The 19,017-nt window shown below is 35.5% G+C and overlaps 1 protein-coding gene across 1 annotated transcript in view; it reads right to left on the reverse strand.

Annotated features, from left to right (window-relative positions):
• LOC308341016 (uncharacterized protein C8orf34) overlaps nt 1–19,017 on the reverse strand; it is a gene marked incomplete at both ends in the record, with an annotated part of 367,987 nt that overhangs the window by 222,954 nt on the left and 126,016 nt on the right. The window contains 2 exons of the mRNA XM_080800601.1: nt 1,229–1,395; nt 10,321–10,493. Coding sequence (XP_080656727.1) covers nt 1,229–1,395; nt 10,321–10,493 — 340 coding nt within the window. The remainder of the gene's footprint in view (nt 1–1,228; nt 1,396–10,320; nt 10,494–19,017) is intronic.

Below are 19,017 nucleotides of genomic sequence, written 5' to 3' on the forward strand. Positions count from 1 at the left end.
ACATGTTAAGTGCTTAGTAAACATTGGCTGAGTTGAAGCTGAGTGAGGGTACCACAACATCAGGCACATCTCCCACATTAATGATTTGGAGGTGGAGAGATGAGATTCCTTAAAAAACAAAACAAACAAAACCAGACTTCGTTGTTCTTTTAAAAAAAAAAAAAAGATGAACATCAGGAAGTTAAATGCCATTGACAGTCTCCTCAATGCTGGAATGAATGCAGTAAACATCAGGAAACATCAGTGACCTTGCCACCACTGAGTAAACAACACCTTTGTAGGTCTATGCAAGGAGATCTATACCATTTTTTATCATGATAATATTTTACTTCCATAAACACTTATAACCCAGGAAGCTGGTTTAGGAGAAAAAAAAAAAAGTTTAAATGTCTATATATTTCTGGGACTCCTTATTCTACATTAAACTTATTTGCAGCTCTCAAATGATTACATTATTTATTTTCTGGGACTCCTTATTCTATGTTAAACTTATCTGCAGCTTTCATATGATTACATTATTTATTCACTTTAGTACATGATTACAAAGTATTTGGAAATTGTTTTAATGACTTAGAATAAAAGGAAAGTTCAATTTTTTAAAAACTACTATCCAAAGATTTATGGATAAACAAAAACACACATTTACTTCACTTAAGATATAAAGGGTTCCCTACATATACAACACAAATAGGGTTTTTCATGAAAGTAACAAGCCCATGAAAACACTGAAATCTTGCAAACTCTCCTCTAACTTATGGAAGACATAAAACACTAATTTACTAACTGCCACTCTAAATTTTACTGTATTTTTCTAAAACATCCTTGAAACAATAGGGGAACATCTTGGGATGAGGGCTGGAATACGTATTTTGGATATATTTTATAGACAAAAGATGTGATCAAGGCAATCATAATCAGAGAATAAAGCAGACAGACTTGAATTTTTATCACAATTGCACATGGAATAAAGGTTGAGTAAGGAGTCAGAAGGTAAAGTGCTGCATAGACAAAGCACAAAATACAGTCTAATAAATACTTCACATGCTTAGGTGATTTCAACTTAGTTCTTACATGCAACTTTGTGAAAGGCTAAAGTATAAAGTATGTGTTAAATGATTTCTTTCCCCTAAGACAAAACTATTCAAAAAATTTAAAATCTCTTAATCACTACACATTTTTACAATGCCAGAGAAGAAGAAAAAGAGAAATTATTAATTTTTAAAATTACCCAGCAATTCCATTGCATCATCTTCATTATCAATATCTTCTTCTGTTACAGATGGGGTAGGGCTGTGGAGAGACTCAAAAGAATCTTGAGAGAGCATTGCTGCCAGAAGTTTCTTATGTTGCTGTTGCTGCTGTTTTAATCCTTTAGTCTTGGGCTCCACCTTTAAGCTGAAGAAATATTTAAATGTTAGTTTTCAATGATGACAACTCTACTAATTAGCTCTGGTAAATAAAATAATCTACAACTAAATTTTCATTTGATTAATTTCACTATGTAAAATTAAAGTCATATTAGTAATATCTTCCCTAAGGGTAAAGGAAATACAGACAGTCTTCTTTCCTAGACATCCTTTGGTACCTCATTAACCATCTCACAAGTGAGTGTAGGTAAGAAGTATGGCAAACTGAAACTCTGCCCCATTTAAGGGAGGAGGTGCTAATCAGCTCCTACTGATTGTCACCAAGTCATAATGAAAGCCTACAGTTAAAGAATTTTTCTGATTTTTTTTTAAGTCTTTTTTTTTTTTTAAAGATTTTATTTATTTATTTATCAGAGAAAGAGAGAGAGAGTGAGTGAGCACAGGCAGACAGAGTGGCAGAGGGAGAAGCAGGCTCCCTGCGGAGCAAGGACCCCGATGTGGGACTCGATCCCAGGACGCTGGGATCATGACCTGAGCTGAAGGCAGCTGCTTAACCAACTGAGCCACCCAGGCGTCCCTTCTGATTTTTTTTTAAGAGGATGCAGAAAATCCAGATTTTTATATGAAATTCCTAGACTTACAAACAAATGTAATGGGATAACTATTTGAACATACTATGACAAGATTATTTTTTCAAAAGTTTATTTATTTGAGAGAAAGAGAGAGAAACAGAACACAAGCAGGGTGGAGGGGCAGAGGGAGAAGGAGAAGCAGACTTCCTGCTTAGCAGGGAGCCAAATGTCAGGGCTGATCCCAGGACACCAAGATCACGACCTGAGTCAAAGGCAGACACTTAACTGACTAAGCCACCCACACATCACAGACAAGAGTATTTTAAATGAAAATTTTAATTTCTTTTTTTTTTTTAAGATTTATTTATTTATTTATTTGAGAGAGAGAGAGAGAGAGAGAGAGCACGAGTTGGGGGAGAGGCAGAGAGAGAATCCTCAAGCACATTCCCCACTGAGCATGGAGCATGACATGGGGCTCCATCCAGGACTCAAAGATCATGACCTGAGCTGAAATCAAGAGCCTGCCACTTAACCAACTGAGCCACCCACACAACAAAAAATTTTAATTTCTATGATTAAAGTAAATTTCCTCATTGTCCTATCATGCTGCCTAGATCCTGGGGTAGGATGAGGTAAAAGAAAGGATAGATCCAGAACTGGCAATTAAATGTTTCTCAGTTTCTTCCAGTCTAGAGAGTCTTTGTAAATTTGGAAGAGTTTCTTTGTGATAAAGCTGGAATCCTTTGGGTAAATGCTGTCTTTCGTGATTCCCTCTCCTCCAACTTCTCAAGACAGTGTCTGACCAGACAACTTACAAGTCCAAACAACAAACACATATAGTTTCAAAAATTGTCTCTAACTTCTTCTCTTCTCTGTAATCCAATTTCTTTTCCTGTTATTGTCCAAAGAAAGGAAATGCCAAATGTCACCCCATAAAAGAAAAACACATGATATGTAGAAGAAGTCTTCCCCAAGCAGGATGGAAAGATAACCCTTTCTAAAGGTAAAAACCCATAGGGCAAATGGGTTAAATGCATTGTCCCCACTGCCACCAGGCCAAAATGCAGAGGAAGCTTGGCAAAAAAAACAAAATAAAGAACCAACCAGATACATTTCAGGGCACAGATCAGAACATTTCAAGCTGTCTTAACAGAAGTACCAGGTTCAACACTGTCAAAGAAGAGAATGAAAATAGCAAAATGACATTGCATGTCATCAGTGCACAAAGATCAATCAGCCCCACCTCACTGGTTGACCTCCAGATCAGGGTGAATATGTTAGAGAAGGTCGAGGGAAATAGGGATGGAGAAAAAGCTTTTATTTTTCCATATTAATGCTGGTTAATAAATGTAGAAGAAATGACAGATTCAGAAAATCACCATTTTGCAACCACCAACATAGTTTAACTCTTCAGGCAAGAATCATCAATGGATGCTAATGCTCTTTGCTGAAAGATTGTTGGAGGAGGCTGACTGTCAAAATCTCAAGGTGTTTTCAACAGTTCACTAACATTTTTAATAGATTTTTTTGGCTTTGAAATAATTATAGATTTACATGTAGTTCTAAGAAATGATACAGAGAGATCCTGTGCACTCTTTCTTTATACTGTTTCCATCAATAATATTATCTTATAAAACTAGAGTACAATATTATAACCAGGATCCTGACAATGATATGATTTTCCAATCTTATTCAGATTTCTCATTTTAACTGTACTCATTTGTATGTGTATGCCTGTGTGTATTTAGTTCTAGATAACTTTAGTACTTGTGTAGGTTTGTGTATCATATACCCACCATCAGAATCAAGATACAGACCATTTCAAACACCACAAGACTTTTCTAACCACTCCTGCTTTCCTCCATATGCCTTCTTCCCTGTCTCTAATCCTTGGCAACCACTAGTCCGTTCTCCATTCTTTTAATTTTATCATTTCAAGAATAATATACGAGCACCTTGATAACTCAGTCATTAAGCATCTGCCTTCGGCTCAGGTCATGATCCCAGAATCCTGGGATCAAGCCCCACATCAGGCTCCCTGCTCAGTGGTAAGCCTGCTACTCCCTCTCCCACTGCCTCTGCTTATGTTCCCTCTCTTGCTGTGTCTCTCTCTGTCAAATAAATAAGTAAAATCTTAAAAAAAAGAATATTACATAAATGGGATCATACAAGTTTAAGACTGGGTTTTTTCAGGCAATTTAAATCCCTGGAGATTCATTCATGCTGTTACATGTATCAATAGTCCATTCCTTTTCTTTTCTATGTAGCATCCCATGGCATGGATATACTTCAGTTTATCTAACCATTCAAATTTGAAGGACTCCTGGATTAAGTTTTTTGGCTATTATGACGGACTTGCTATGAACATTCATACATATGTTTTTGTGTGAACATAAGTTTTCATTTATTTGAGAAAAGTGCCCAAGAGTACAACTGTTGGGTCATATGGTATTTGCATGGTTAGTACAACTGTTGGGTCATATGGTATTTGCATGGTTAGTACAACTGTTGGGTCATGTGGTATTTGCATGGCTAGTTTTATATAAAAATCCCAGACTGTGTTCCAGAGTGACTATGACAATTATAGTCCTATAAGGGTCATCAGTTGAACATGAAGACTGAGAAGTGCTGGAGGTTTGAGGAGACAAGAAAAGGCATGCAATCATCATCGACGAGCAAGGACATGTGAACAGACTAGGTGAATGCAGAGTGTCTTTGGGCAGGACCAATGATTTCTTGGTGGTCATGAATTCACAATGATATCAGTCAGTGTAGCCATGTGTTCTCTACATGAAGAAGTCTATGCCAGTTCAGCCACAGAATAGACAAAGAGTTACATTTAAATAAGGTAGTTTTACCACACAAGGAAAACAAAGGACAAAAGAGGTAAGGGAACCAGGATATATTCAATAAGTAGATCCAAATAATGAGTCAAAAATAAAAACTACATGAGTGGCAAGAAAAACTCAGTAGAACCAGTGTGTTTGGGTCCTAGTTAAAGCTGGGTACCAGAGGGAATGAACTAGAAAGACAGAAGGTGCAGTCAAAGAGTGAAATAATAATAATAATTTGCACTTAATAATAATGAGGCCTAGATAAAACAGAGGGAAGAGGTGAAGTAAGGTGGAATTCAAGATCAGTAGTGAAGAGTAGGCAAAAGAAGAAGAAGCTAGGTGTGGGGAAGAATCATTAATGTGGTTATTAAGTTCATCAAGATAGGAAGGGTGCAGGGGAAAGTGACAGTTGAACCAGATGCTTGCATATTTAGGAAAAAGGGAATGACCTGGGAATTGACAAATTATTGCTACAAGAAGTGGTGGAAGATTGCCATGGATAAAACACGAAATTCACAACAAGATACTTTTTTAGGGAGAAAGGAGACAGCAAGGTCTGCAAGCAGGAAAGGGGAGCAAGGATGACACCTTCCTCTATTCCACCTCCATAACCTATAGACTGTAGAAGTGAAAACTACAACATTAGAGAGAAAATAGCACCCTGCCTCAGGGAAGCAAGGTTCTTACTGTAGACAAGTGGTGAGTGGGATGGGGAGAGGTTAGGTGCCTTATGAGAAAGAAAAGCAGTTAATACTTCAATGTAGTAATTATACAATCTAGGACATCATTTTACTTTGGTTCAAAAAGATAAATTCTAAACCAGATCGGATGGAAAAGGCTGGTTTAATGTGGCCACTCCCCTCCCTCAGCTTATCTCTCCAGGTAGCACCTTCCTCCCCCTCCTGATGGCCTACATTCTGACCACTGCTTCTCTCCTCTTGACCCCACTCTTCCCTGGATATCTGACCCTGCTGTATTTTGTTTCACATTCTTGTTTCTGAATATAGGTTAGTAAGTATTAGTTTTATCTGATCCCAGGTGCATTCTTTGGTGGAAAACTGGATTTCTCCTCTCTTAACCCATCTCCTACGCTTGTTTAGTTCACCACTGTAGCCTAGCAGGTAGAATCTGTGCCCTTTCTCTCGACTCTACTCAGAAATTAAAGGACTCTCCTTGCAATAAGGCCCAGGTTGTTGAAGGGAGATCGTAAAGAGTTTCTTTGAATCTAGGATGTTCTTTTTCATATTGGTCTCACCCAGTATCTAGCACAAATTTACTTTTTCTTCCTGAACGCCATTTTTTAAACACACTAAATAAAGTAAGAATTAATTTAAGAATATGTATATGAGTCTTCAAACTTGACAGATATGAAAATTGAGGGAAAATATTTTAGTAGTGAAAGAGAAAAAGGGAAACTATGTAGATTGGAATATTGAAGATAAGGAAGAAATGGTATATTATAGATGCATAACTCCTATTCAAAAGCCAACAATGAGCAAGATAATTTCATAAAGGTTGCAGTAAGTGTTTCCCTGAATCTCATTAAAATACATGGTTTGGTCATGAAGATAGTGTTAGGCCATGAGTCCTAGACAGTAAGTTCAAAATGTTGCTGTTCTCATAAGAAACCACCTATGAGGGACGCCTGGGTGGCTCAGTTGGTTAAGCGGCTGCCTTCGGCTCAGGTCATGATCCTAGCATCCTGGGATCGAGTCCCACATCGGGCCCCTTGCTCGGCGGGGAGCCTGCTTTCGCCCTCTGCCTCTGCCCGCCACTCTGTCTGCCTGTGCTCTCTTTCTCTCTCTCTCTCTCTCTCTCTAATAAATAAGTGAAATCTTTAAAAAAAAAAAAAAAAGAAAAAAGAAACCACCTATGAGTCTGTAAGTCCATAGGTAACTAGCAATGTGTTTCATAAAATAACTTGAATTAGGATATGTATTTCCTAAAGAAATAAATGAATAAATGAGAAAGGACAAATTCTGAACATATCAAAATGACCTCATCAACCTTCTGAAATAAATGCATGATCTAGTTACATACTTTTTTGGCTCTAGAAAAGAAATGTGTGAGTCATAAGGTATATTCTTTGCATATTTTTAAGGCCTCTGTTTTTTTATTCCTTTGACAGATTAATTTTTGATTAATCAATATTCTCTCTCCTTAAAATTTACAAGTTAGAATATCCCTAAAATACTAAGCTTAATTCAGTCTCTGAAATGTATTACATATTTTTTATCATGTTCACAATAGCCAAAATCTGACAATATTAAGGTTCTTTGTTTGTGGACTTCTTACGTAAAATAGTGCTCTTTATTAATTTTCTTCCTTCTTATTCTGGTTTGTTTTCCATCTTGCCACTGATCACTACTTGAATTTATGGTATATATTTGCATATTTACTTCTTTATTATTTTTCTCTTCCTGCCAATTGAGGAAGCTCTAAAAGAAGGGGAACATTTCTAGGCTCTGTTAACAGATACATGAGAAGCAATTAGGAGCTTTAATGAAAAGAAACACTTCTTAATGGAAAGTGAATTTAGCTTTTAATATTTAATATATATTTCTAAATTATAAGATTTTCTATTCATTTTATGGCATATTTACCACCTAATAACAATGCTCACTTAACAAATAAAGCCAATTCTCCAGATCTATAATATTTATTGATATTATTCTTGCTTTAATAAAGTGGTTAAGCTCAAAGGAGCTTCATCAGGCTTTCAAGGCTTGATAAGCCTATTTACAAATTCACATTACAATTTAGTAATTTTAGGAAATCCATTACCCAGCTTTGGAAACTTTAATTAAGATGGCTTAAAATAGAAAGATATGGCTTAAAACAGAATTATATAGATCTATTACACTCATTTTTTATTTACATTTACATTATCAATGTGTGATTATTTTTAATATCTCTAAATGTGCAATAAACACATGGATTTCCCATTCCCACTAAATGGATAGATAAGCCATTGCAATTCATGCCACTTGGTAGTACTAGAAAGCCTTCAATCATTCCCCAATATATTCACCTCTTTTATAAATCCCCGTTCTTTTTCTTGCTTAGATCCTTTAATTTCTTTCTTAGACTTACTTAATAGAACCTTATGGACAATCTAAGAAGAATGTGTTGGGAAAATGCCCATGTGCACAGAACCTTGTCCACATAATTTAATTTCAAGAGACCCACAGATTCTTGGGTCCATCCAGAGACTACAGAGTGGTCAGGGACCCATGTCAGCCACTCTTGTCTTATCCTATTACTTTTTCCATATTGCCCTCATGACTGCTTTCTTTTTAACCAGCACTTAACCCTTCAGGTGACAGCTTTGTGTTCTAAAGTTGCTGACCCTCTGTATACAATGTTCCATATGCAGGACCTAAGGAGAAAAGTTGGCTCTGTACTAAAGACGGAGTGTTGTTAATAACAGCCATTCAAATAAGACTCGAGCAATTAACAACAGGAAGAACTGTGATAGGAAAGGGCAAAAAGTTAGGATAGATTATAAACAACCCTTCTTATAAATAAGCTTTATTTAGAAGATGTCTACTCACAGCCTTCTATGTGCCTCCTTCATTCATCTAACAGATGTCTATTGGTAATGACAATGTTCCAGGCCCAGTAGGGGAGAGAAAAATGGAAGAAATCACCTTGAAAATTAATTCTCCTTCTGAAGCCTGGAATGCCAGTTAGCCTGTTAATGTTTAAGACTGTTATACTACAAGTTCATTACTATTTAAAGGCAAAAGCTAATGCTTGAGTTATAACCTCTAAAGTCATTAAAAAATTTCTCCCAATCCATTTTTATTCATCCAAATCAAATCTATTGCTATGTGAGTTCCTGTTATAAATTCGGAATCCTGTTTGGTATTAGAAGATGGGAGAGATACAGTTTCTAACCCATAGTTTATTGCTATTCTTTAAACTAAGTTCAGGTATGCATGCATTCTTTCTGTTTTGATGGGGCATCGGGGTGGGATTTCACCTGTCATTTCATAGAGAATACCTCAATTCATGATTTAAAGATAGAGAACAGTAACACTAAGAAAAATTTTTCATAACAAATATTTGAGAGAGATCTTCATAGGTTGAGTTTTCTGGGAAGGGGATTTGACTTACACTGAAGGAAATATTCCCCTTTATTGGGTATTCAGGAGGGAATCAGAGATCACTGAAGCCAGGAAGAAAATAGAAGCACTAACATTTGCAATAAATAGCTCCGATTATTCTTATGACTAAATGAAAGCAAAATGAAAGTTGACATTTCTCTACTTTACATTAAAGATCTGGCAATGACTAAAGATAAAGGTCTAGTGGGTTTCATAAGTCTGGTATTAAAAATAAAATTACCCTCATTGACAGGTGAAATTGATCTGGCATTTCACAAAAGAAGGTAAATGGATTTTTTAAAATGGTTTTCTTCTCCTTACACAGGACACTTCAACTATTTAAATAGTTTAAAAGTTATTTCTCATGGAAATAGAATCAATTTTCTATATGCCTGAAGCACATTAATGAGTATTCTGAATTTCCTTCCTTCTAGCCAAGTGATAAGTCAAAGTAAAAAAAAACCCTGAAAGCTATTACATTGTAGAAAATACAATTTTCTCCTTGAGAAAGAATCGTTACGTTGCTGCTAAATTTAATGTAGGAAATTCAAAGTTACTGTGGCTATGCTATGCATAGGAAAAACTTTTCTGTGGTGGTCAGCTAGTAGCACCCAAAGAAAGTTGTGGCGCTCTCACATTCAATTCACGAGCATTTAAATCTATTTTCTCAGGCTTGTGTAAGCCATGCTTCCATATGCTTTTTCACTCCAACTTCTTGTGGAAGTTTTCATTTTGGGATTTTACTCACTACAGTTGGTATTACAAAACAAGAAAAAGGTTGTCCTGAATATACTTTTTTCTAATAAGTATGATCTGGACATTTCAAAACTGCTTCACTTCTATCAACATCTCCTACTGCTGTTTTGAGCATCATAAGACTGAGTAAGTGAAATATGGGCTTTCAAATTCACAAATCATAATTAAATATAGAATATGAAAAGAATAATGTTCAATCATAGTTACCAACTCTAAATGTAAATGGTTCTAAACCAAGGTTTTCTCTCATATTCTCCATTAACTCTGCTTCATGTGCTCTATAATAAATTTAATAGTTTTCTTCTTGTTGATCAGCTACATCTCTCTGGTAAATGAGAAGCCCTTCGTCTCCAATTCTTCATAGTCAGACACTCCCTGCCCAGCATTATAGTGGGTCTTGAATGACAGCCTATGTCTTTGAAATATTTCTCTATTTGGTTTTAGTAGCAAAGAGATGGTGATTTTTCTTGGATAAAAAGAAAAAATTAAGACCAAAATCTAAAAGCAAATCTGCAAAATTTTAATTTTAAAACAGAGAAATTATTTTCAACTTATGTGGAACCCAACATAATTTTCTATATAAAATTAAGTTATTTCATCAAAATCACATCCTTGGATTTATTTCCCCATTAGCTTTTAACAACCAACAATACACAGAATCTAAGAAGGCATTTCATCTCACCTTCCTGCGGGGCTAGAGCTATTATCTTCATTTTCCCATTGTTCATTTTTACTTCTTGGAACTGGGGGCTGTAGCATTTCAGCAGCCAGTGGGTCAGCATCATTCTCTTCTCGACCAATCCATTCTCCAATCACACGGGGTCTCAGAAGAGAAGAATTAAATGCCACTGTTTCCTAAGAAGGAGAAAAAATGTACTGACTCAGATGACTTATTCTTATTAATGGGACAACAGGGAAGTAATTTTGTCTAGAGTTTTGACTGCCTCTGCAAATCAAAATTTTCCTTTTTTCTTTCTGAATTGACTCAAAATTTGAGGTCTCTCCATTTCTATTAGGTGACTTACTCTATGTCATTTGTGCTGACTCCTGAAGGTCACTATGACAAAGGATCCAGGAGTGAAATCTCAGATTTGGATTTGGAAGGCTGGGTGTGTATTCTCAGGAAGGAGGAGCTGAGACTAGCATTCATGACAGAAGAAAAAGTGTGTGGCAAGGCTCTCACACTGAAAGAGCTCAGAGTTGCTGGGAAATGGTAAATAATTTCTTAGGAGGAAACTGGTGTGAGGTCAGGGAATAAAGTCAAGAAACGATGGTGGAAGGATGGATTGCCTCTGATTGTGGAACAGTCTGAACTTGTAGGAATCCAGTAGAGATTGGAAGCAGGGCAGTATAAATGACAGGCATGGTGTGCTAGTTCAAAAAATGTTAAAGTGACCTCTTTTCATAGATTTTCATATGATGTGGGTCTTAAAATGATACTTAAACTACTTAAATCATTTAATAATTTGAAAGGTACTAGAATACTGAATTGTGTAATTGCTAGAGATATCTCAGTAAGTGGGAAAAAAAGGTTAAAAGCAATGTATACTCTATGACCTTAGTTTCGTTTTAAAAACTCATAGGGGGGGTGGCTGGGTGGCTCAGTGGGTTAAAGCCTCTGCCTTCGGCTCAGGTCATAATCCCAGGGTCCTGGGATCGAGCCCCACATCGGGCTCTCTGCTCAGTGGGGAGCCTGCTTCCCTTGCTCTCTCTCTGCCTGTCTCTCTGTCTACTTGTGATCTCTCTCAAATAAATAAATAAAATATTTTTAAAAATTTAAAAAAATAAAAATTCATATGGATGTATATCAATATTTTGTGCTGGTCTCAGCCTCTCAATAACCAATGTTGTGGTTCTTATGATTACAAGATGCCCTTCAGCAATAGCCATCAGGAGACTTTGAAAAATTAAAAGTTTATTGTTTAGGGGTACCAGGGTGGCTCAGTTGGTTAAGCAACTGCCTTTGGCTCAGGTCATGATCCCAGAGTCCCGGGATCGAGTCCTGCATTGGGCTCCCAGCTCCAAGGAGTCTACTTCTCCCTCTGACTTTCTCCACTCTCATGCTCTCTATCACTCTCTCTCTCTCAAATAAATAAATAAATTCTTCTAAAAAAAGTTTATTGTTTGTAAGACCTGTAAAGTATACAGCACACCTGGGGATCACAAAGTGAAATCACAGGTAGAGAGAGAGTGAAAGAGAGAGCACTAGCAATCACAATGCTGGAGTTCTGCTTTTATTGGAGTTGAGGGTGGAAGCCTAGGGTTTAGTGGGCTCACTCTTTAAAATTTAAAAAATAAGTCAATTTAAAAAATGGTTAGTTTAAAAAATAAGAATGGGAATTAAAAGCTTGGGGAGAGAAAAAACAAGTGGCCCAAATCGTCAGTAATTGAAATCAAACAAGATCTCTAAAACAAAAAAGCTTCAGCCAGGGGAGGTTGTTGGGACCTTTATCTAGTCTCCTGTGGCTAACTGTGTGTTTATTGGAAATAGCCATCTTTGAAGTAGACACTTTGACAATCAAGGTTTAAGTGGGGCACTTGGATTACAAAAAGGAAAAAGACAAAACCAATTGTTAGAGTTAACTACAATCCACCACTCATACACTAATTACTCATTTATTAATTTTCTCATATTTATTAAGACCCACTGTGTGGCAGATACCACTTTATTTTCTGGGAAAAACAACAGTAAAACCATAATTTGGTGGTTTTATCTGAACAGAGACTACAGGTAGTTTTAGTTTCTTCTTTTTGTGTTTCTACGTCTCTGCAAACTTATGATAAATATATACTTGTCTTATAATAAGAAAAAATGCATTTTAAAAATAACCTGATGTGAGAAACATAGGCTTGACTTAAATTATGTTTCCTTATAATTTTTAGTATTACAAGAGTTCTGAATAATTTCATAAAAATTCAGACCTGGTCTTCTGAGTCTTTACAATTCTCCAAAATATTATATAAATACAACACAATGCATATATGGTATAACAATAAGTACAATATAATATTAATTAGTATACAAATATAATACCAAAGGCAACATGTGAAATATGATTAGGATATATTTGATGAATTTATCCAAGTGATAACAAGGGACAGAAAATAGTTGGACATCTTAATACTGACTTCCTAGCCCACATGAAAATGTACCAGATACATTTTGGTAATCGGTGCTTTTATAACAGCAAATAATCTGAATTCTTTCTGTATTTATGTCCACATAGTCAGGAAATCAAAGCACTATAATGGTTTTCTGCTGTGAAATCATGCAATCAAACTATTGTTTTGACTTTACTAGAAAGATACATTCACCTATCACAATTTAATATCATTTGAAGTATAACAATTAAAATTAACAGCAATAGTGTTAGATTTTAAACCTGTATTTGTTTTTAAAAGCAAACTGAAATAAAGGCATGTTTTAGAATTTTAAAAAATTATAAATGTATTTATAGCCTCGGGATTAATTTTGGCCTGCATCTGAAGTGTTACTTATTTTGTGAATTTCACTTTCTCCAAATGTAAAACAGTGATGGATGGGAATTATAAACCTACTGTATCAAATGAGTTCATAGGCAGCACAGTTAAACCACAGAATTCTGTACATTTGCTAGATACAATTATTTAAGGATGTGGACTATATTAAAACGACTTCTACATGTGTGATATATCTGGGGGGAAAATGGTAAACAGAAGTGCAAGAATGGGCAAGTTGGGTAAAAATAGATCCTTGGTTGTCAATATGGGCAGAGTAACAGAACACAGACTTGATGGGACAAATTTTCAACCTCTGAAGTTTTATTTTATAGTTAGAATATTTAAAAAGTTGGATTATTAGTTCAATGTTATTATTCTCATTTATGTAATAAAGCAGAATTTGGTTTGGAGATTTGTCCTATTATAGACTCAATAGATAAGAATGAGGACAAAGAGACTGACCACTATAACAACAGGAAGGAGCGGGTTTGGACACTGTAAATGAAAAATGCGAAATAGAATTTAGAGTTGAGTATGATCAAAAGTTGAGAGCTGAAGAGAATCAGAAATAACTCCCTGTTGTTTACTGGGAAATTAAATAAAATGATAGATGCCACTGCTGTTGGAAAGTGGAGCACGGAGAGGATAAATCGTTTGATATGCAGCCTGTTTAACACTAGCTGGCAGCAGAAATTTCAGTGAGAAATAGCTGATGAACAAAACAATACAAAGAGCTGCAAACAGGGTCAAAGGAGTTAGGAAATGAGTATTTTACAGGTCAAAGGATGGGACCCTACTTTTTCTATTTTTCAGAATGATTAAAGCTATCTATGCCTTTTTGAAAATGTTATAGCTATAGAAATTACTGAATGTAATCTATTTACTTGAAATAGATTAAAATAGCAAATATTTCCTTGGATATATTGCTTATATTTGATTAAGCCAAGTAAACATAAATTTTTATGAAAGGATTTCGGTGAAGAAAGCAGTTCTTAACACTATATACAATTCATCACAGATGTCAGTACATAGCAAAAGACATTTTAAAATGCCCATTAAAAGCAAGGAAAATATTTTAAGTACATGGTAAACAAATAATTTAAAGTGTCAATGCTAAACAATGTAAATCCTAATTATTCTTTAAAAGTATATAAACACATATTCCTTTGCCTTCTTAAGGCTAGAGTCTCTAGAGGTTGAGATTCTTTAGCAAGTATGCTTAAATTTAATAAGAATAGCATTTCTGGTCAAAAATTCAACCAAAGATCACAGATTAGCTTAGTATTTTCGATCAGCAGAAAGCTATCCTATTAAAAGCAGTTACAGTAAACAGGACTGCTCTCTCCAAGTAGCCTACTCCTACTCTCCTACTGGCTAACTCACAGTGAATTCAACTGCTCTGACTACCTTATCACATTTGATAATATTCTGCTTTTTTTTTTTTAACTCCACTATAAGTAACATACAGTGTTATATTATTTCCAGGTGTATAATATAGTGATATGACAATTCTACATATTACTCAGTGCTCATCCTAAGTACCCTTTAACCCCCTTCAACTATTTTGCCCATCCCTCCCACTCCTCTGGTAGCCACCAATTTGTTTTCTATATTTAAGTCTATTTTTTTGTCCTTTTTTTCTTTATTTGGTTTGTTTCTTAAATTCTACATGAGTGAAAACAAATGGCACTTGTCTTTCTCTGACTGACTTATTTCACATGGCATCATATCCCCTAGATCCACCCATGTTTTTGCAAATGGCAAGATTTTGTTATTTTTTATGCCTAATATTACATTGTATATATGTATATATACACTACATCTTATCTATCCATTCCTCTATTGATGGACCCTTGGGTTGCCTTCATATTTTTGCTATTATAAATAACGCTACAGTAAACATAGGGATGCATTTATCTTTTCAAGTTAGTGTTTTCGTATTCTTTGGATAAACACCCAGTAGTGGAATTACTGGGTCATATGGTAATTCTATTTTGAATCTTTTGAAGATCCTTCATACTGTTTTCCACAGTGGCAGCACCAGTTTGCATTCTCACCAACAGTACATGAGTGTTCCTTTTTTTCCACATCCGCACCTCTTGTTGTCTCTTGCATTTTTAATTTCAGCCATTCTGACAGGTATGAGGTGATATCATTGTGGTTTTCACTTACATTTCCTTGATGATGAGTGATGTTGAGCAACTTTTCCTGTTTCTTTTGGCCATCTGATGTCTTCTTCTTCTTCTTCTTCTTTTTTTTAAAGATTTTATTTATTTAAGAGAGAGACAGTGAGAGAGAGCATGAGAGGAGAGAAGGTCAGAGGGAAAAACAGACTCCCTGTGGAGCTGGGCACCCGATACAGTACTTGATCCTGGGACTCCGGGATCATGACCTGAGCTGAAGGCATTTGCCTAACCAACTGAGCCACCCAGGCGCCCATGATCTGATGTCATTTTTAAAAAAATGTTTGCTCCCATCTTTGGCTCATTTTTAACTGGATTACCTGTTTTTTGGTGTTGGGTTGAATAAGTATATATTTTAGCTACTAATCCCTTATTGGATTATGTCATTTACAAATATCTTCTATTCAGTAGGCTCTTCTCTAGTTTTGATGACTGTTTCCTTTGCTGTGCAGAAGCTTTTTTATTTTGACGTAGTCAGGTAGCTCATTTTTGCTTTTGTTTCCCTTCCCTCAGGAGACATATCTAGAAAAATGCTGCTACAGATAATGTCAGAGACATTACTGCCTACACTGTGTTCTAGGATTTCTGTGATTTCAGGTCTCACTTTTAGGTCCTTAATCCATTTGAGTTTATATTTGTATGTGGTATAAGAAAGTGCTCCAGTTTCATTCTTTTGCAAGTTGCTGATATCCAGTTTTCCCAAGACCATTTTTTATAATTTATTTATTTATTTATTTGACAGATAGAGAGCACAAGCAGGGGGAGTGGCAGAGGGAGAGGGAGAAACAGGTTCTCCACTGAGCAGGGAGCCTGACTTGGGGCTCCCTGGACCCTGGGATCATGACCCAAGCCGAAGGCAGATGCTTAACTGACTGAGCCACCCAGGTGGCCCCCAACACCATTTTTTAAAAGGATTTTTTTCTCATTTAATATTCTTGTCTCCTTCGTCAAAGATCCATTGACCATATTGTAGTAGGTTTATTTCTGGGCTCTCTATGCTGTTCTATTAATCTATGTGCCTATTTTGTACCATTACTATACTGTTGTGATTATTAGAGCATTGTAGTATATCTTGAAATTGGAGACTGTAATACCTCCAGTTTTGTTAATCTTTTTCAAGACTGCTTTGGCTATTTGGATTCTTTTGTGGACCCATGAAAATTTAGGATTATGTTATAGTTCTATGAAAAATGCTATTTATATTTTGATATGGACTGCTTTAAATCTATAGATTACTTTAGGTAGTACGAACATTTTAAAAGTACTTGTTCTTGCAATCCATGAGCACAGACTATCTTTCCATTTGTTTGTGTCATCTTCAATTACTTTCACCAATGTTTTATAGTTTACAGAGTACAGTTCTTTCACCCCCATGGTTAAGCTTATTCCTAGGTCTGGAATGACTCCCAGTAGCTCCTCTGCTCTGGAGAAGTCTTCTAAATGTCTCTGCCCCTCCTCCACAAGTTCTGAGATTAGCAAATAAATGCCAGGTATTTTCCAAACTGTTACTGCTTCTATACTGTATCTCAGTAGGGCTGTTTGTCTCTTTTAGAGTGGGACTCAGTTTTTTATCACCCTCTGTCTCTCCCAGAATCAAGCCCACTGATTTTTTAAATTCCATATGTTGAGTTCCACTGACTCTAAGAACTCTTAAGTCAAACCCCTCTGGTTTCCAAAGCCAAATGTTATGAGTATTATCTTCCCAGTGCAGGTCCCCCATGCCCATGGTGCCTAGTATGGGCTCTGCTCCTTCCTCCTCCCCGTGCCTATGTTGTCTCTCCCCACCAGAGACAGTCTTAGGGATTAACTTGTTTCCACCCCTGTCTCCACCCTTCCCACCACTTTGAATGCGGACTCTTCTCTAAGTCCAACTGTGAAGAGTCTGTTTTTCAGTTCTTGAGTTGTTTCTGCATTATTTACAGTGATGTGGGTATTATCTATGTGTATCTGTGGGATGAGCTATGCCTAGGATCCTCCTACTCTGTCATTTTCCCCAGAAGTCTGTTTTCTCTTCTTAATAAATCAAGATGTTTATGGAAGCCTGAGATCACATCTTAAATGTCTGTTTCCTCTATAATAGCTAGCATAATTATGATTTCACAAAAAGGCATAAAACTTGCATAAGTGAATTAAGAATAATTCCTATAATGAAAACCAATGCAAATGTGGTAAGTTATGAAGTATCTTTATGTTTAACTAAAAATCATATAAATGATTCACGGACAACACTAATTAATACATTTTTAAGGCATATCAGAAGAAAGTCTATAAGATGTGATCTATTTAAAATCATTAAATATTTCTTATAAATGCTTCAGCTTTTGAGTAAATTATTTTAATCCTACCAGTTTAAAAAAGGAAAATTATGGAACACATAATCACACATAAAATATTTAATACAAAATTTCATTAAATGTTCAATTTAATAATCATTGTTAAAGTAATCCACACATTGAACTTGCATTAGAGTTAAAGAAATTAATGTAAGCAGATAGTTAAAAGCTTTTTTTCTACTGCCCTCCCTTCTACTTCTATTTTTTTCCAGCTTTCAGATTAATTAACATATATGATGTAAGTTTATACTGTACACCATAATGATTTGACATATATATATAACGCAAAATGATTAATAAGGCTAGTTAACATACTCATCACTTCACATGATCACCAATTTGTGTGTGTGTGGTGAGAACTTTTAAGATCCACTTTCTTAGCAACCTTCAAGTATACAATATAGTGTTGTAAACCTTAGTCACCACACTATGCATTAGATTGTTCATCTCATAATTGGAAAACTACATCTGATCACTTGCATCCATTTCCTCCACACCCTCACCTCTGGCAACCACCACTCTATTCTCTCTTATTATAGGTTAGGTTTTTTTAGATTTCACAAATTAGTGAGATCATACAATATTTGTCTTTCTCTGGCTGACTTATTTCACTTAGCATCATGCCCTCAAGTTTCATCTACATTGTCACAATGACAATGGCAGGATTTCCTTCCTTTTATGGATGAGTAATATTCCACTATATTATATATATGATTATATATATGTAAATAATCACTTTCTCTTTATTCATCTATCAACAGGCACTTAGATTGTTTTCATGTTTTGGCTATTGTAAATAACACTGCAGTAAACATGGAAGTTCAGATATTCCTTTGAGAAAGTGATTTCATTTCCTTTAGATATATACTCAGAAGTGGGATTGTTGAATCAGTTTTATGTTTTTTTGAAGTACCCACATGCTGCTTTCCAAAGTAGCTATATGTATTTACATTACCACCAACAGTATACAAGGGTCTCCTTTTCTCCACATTCTTGCCAACACTTGCTATTTTCTGTCTTTTTGATAAGAGACATTCTATCAGACGTGAGGTGATACCTCCTTATGGTTTTGATTTGCATTTCCCTGACAATTAATGATGTTGAAAAAAAATATGGAAAAAAATATGGATTTTGAAAAACCATATTTTTTCCAGTATTGAGCTATCTGAATTTCTTATGTATTTTGGATACTAAACCCTTATCAGATATATGATTTACAAATATTTCCCCCCATTCTACAGGTTACCTTTTCAGTTTAATTTTTTTTTTCTTTTCTGGGCAGAAGCTTTTTACTTTGATGTAGTCCCACTTGTTCTTTGTGCTTTTGGTGTTTAAAAACAAATTTTTATTAAAGATTTTATTTATTTTACAGAGAGAGACGCA

This window comes from Martes martes, assembly GCF_963455335.1.
Source record: "Martes martes genome assembly, chromosome: 4".
Lineage (NCBI taxonomy): Eukaryota > Metazoa > Chordata > Mammalia > Carnivora > Mustelidae > Martes > Martes martes.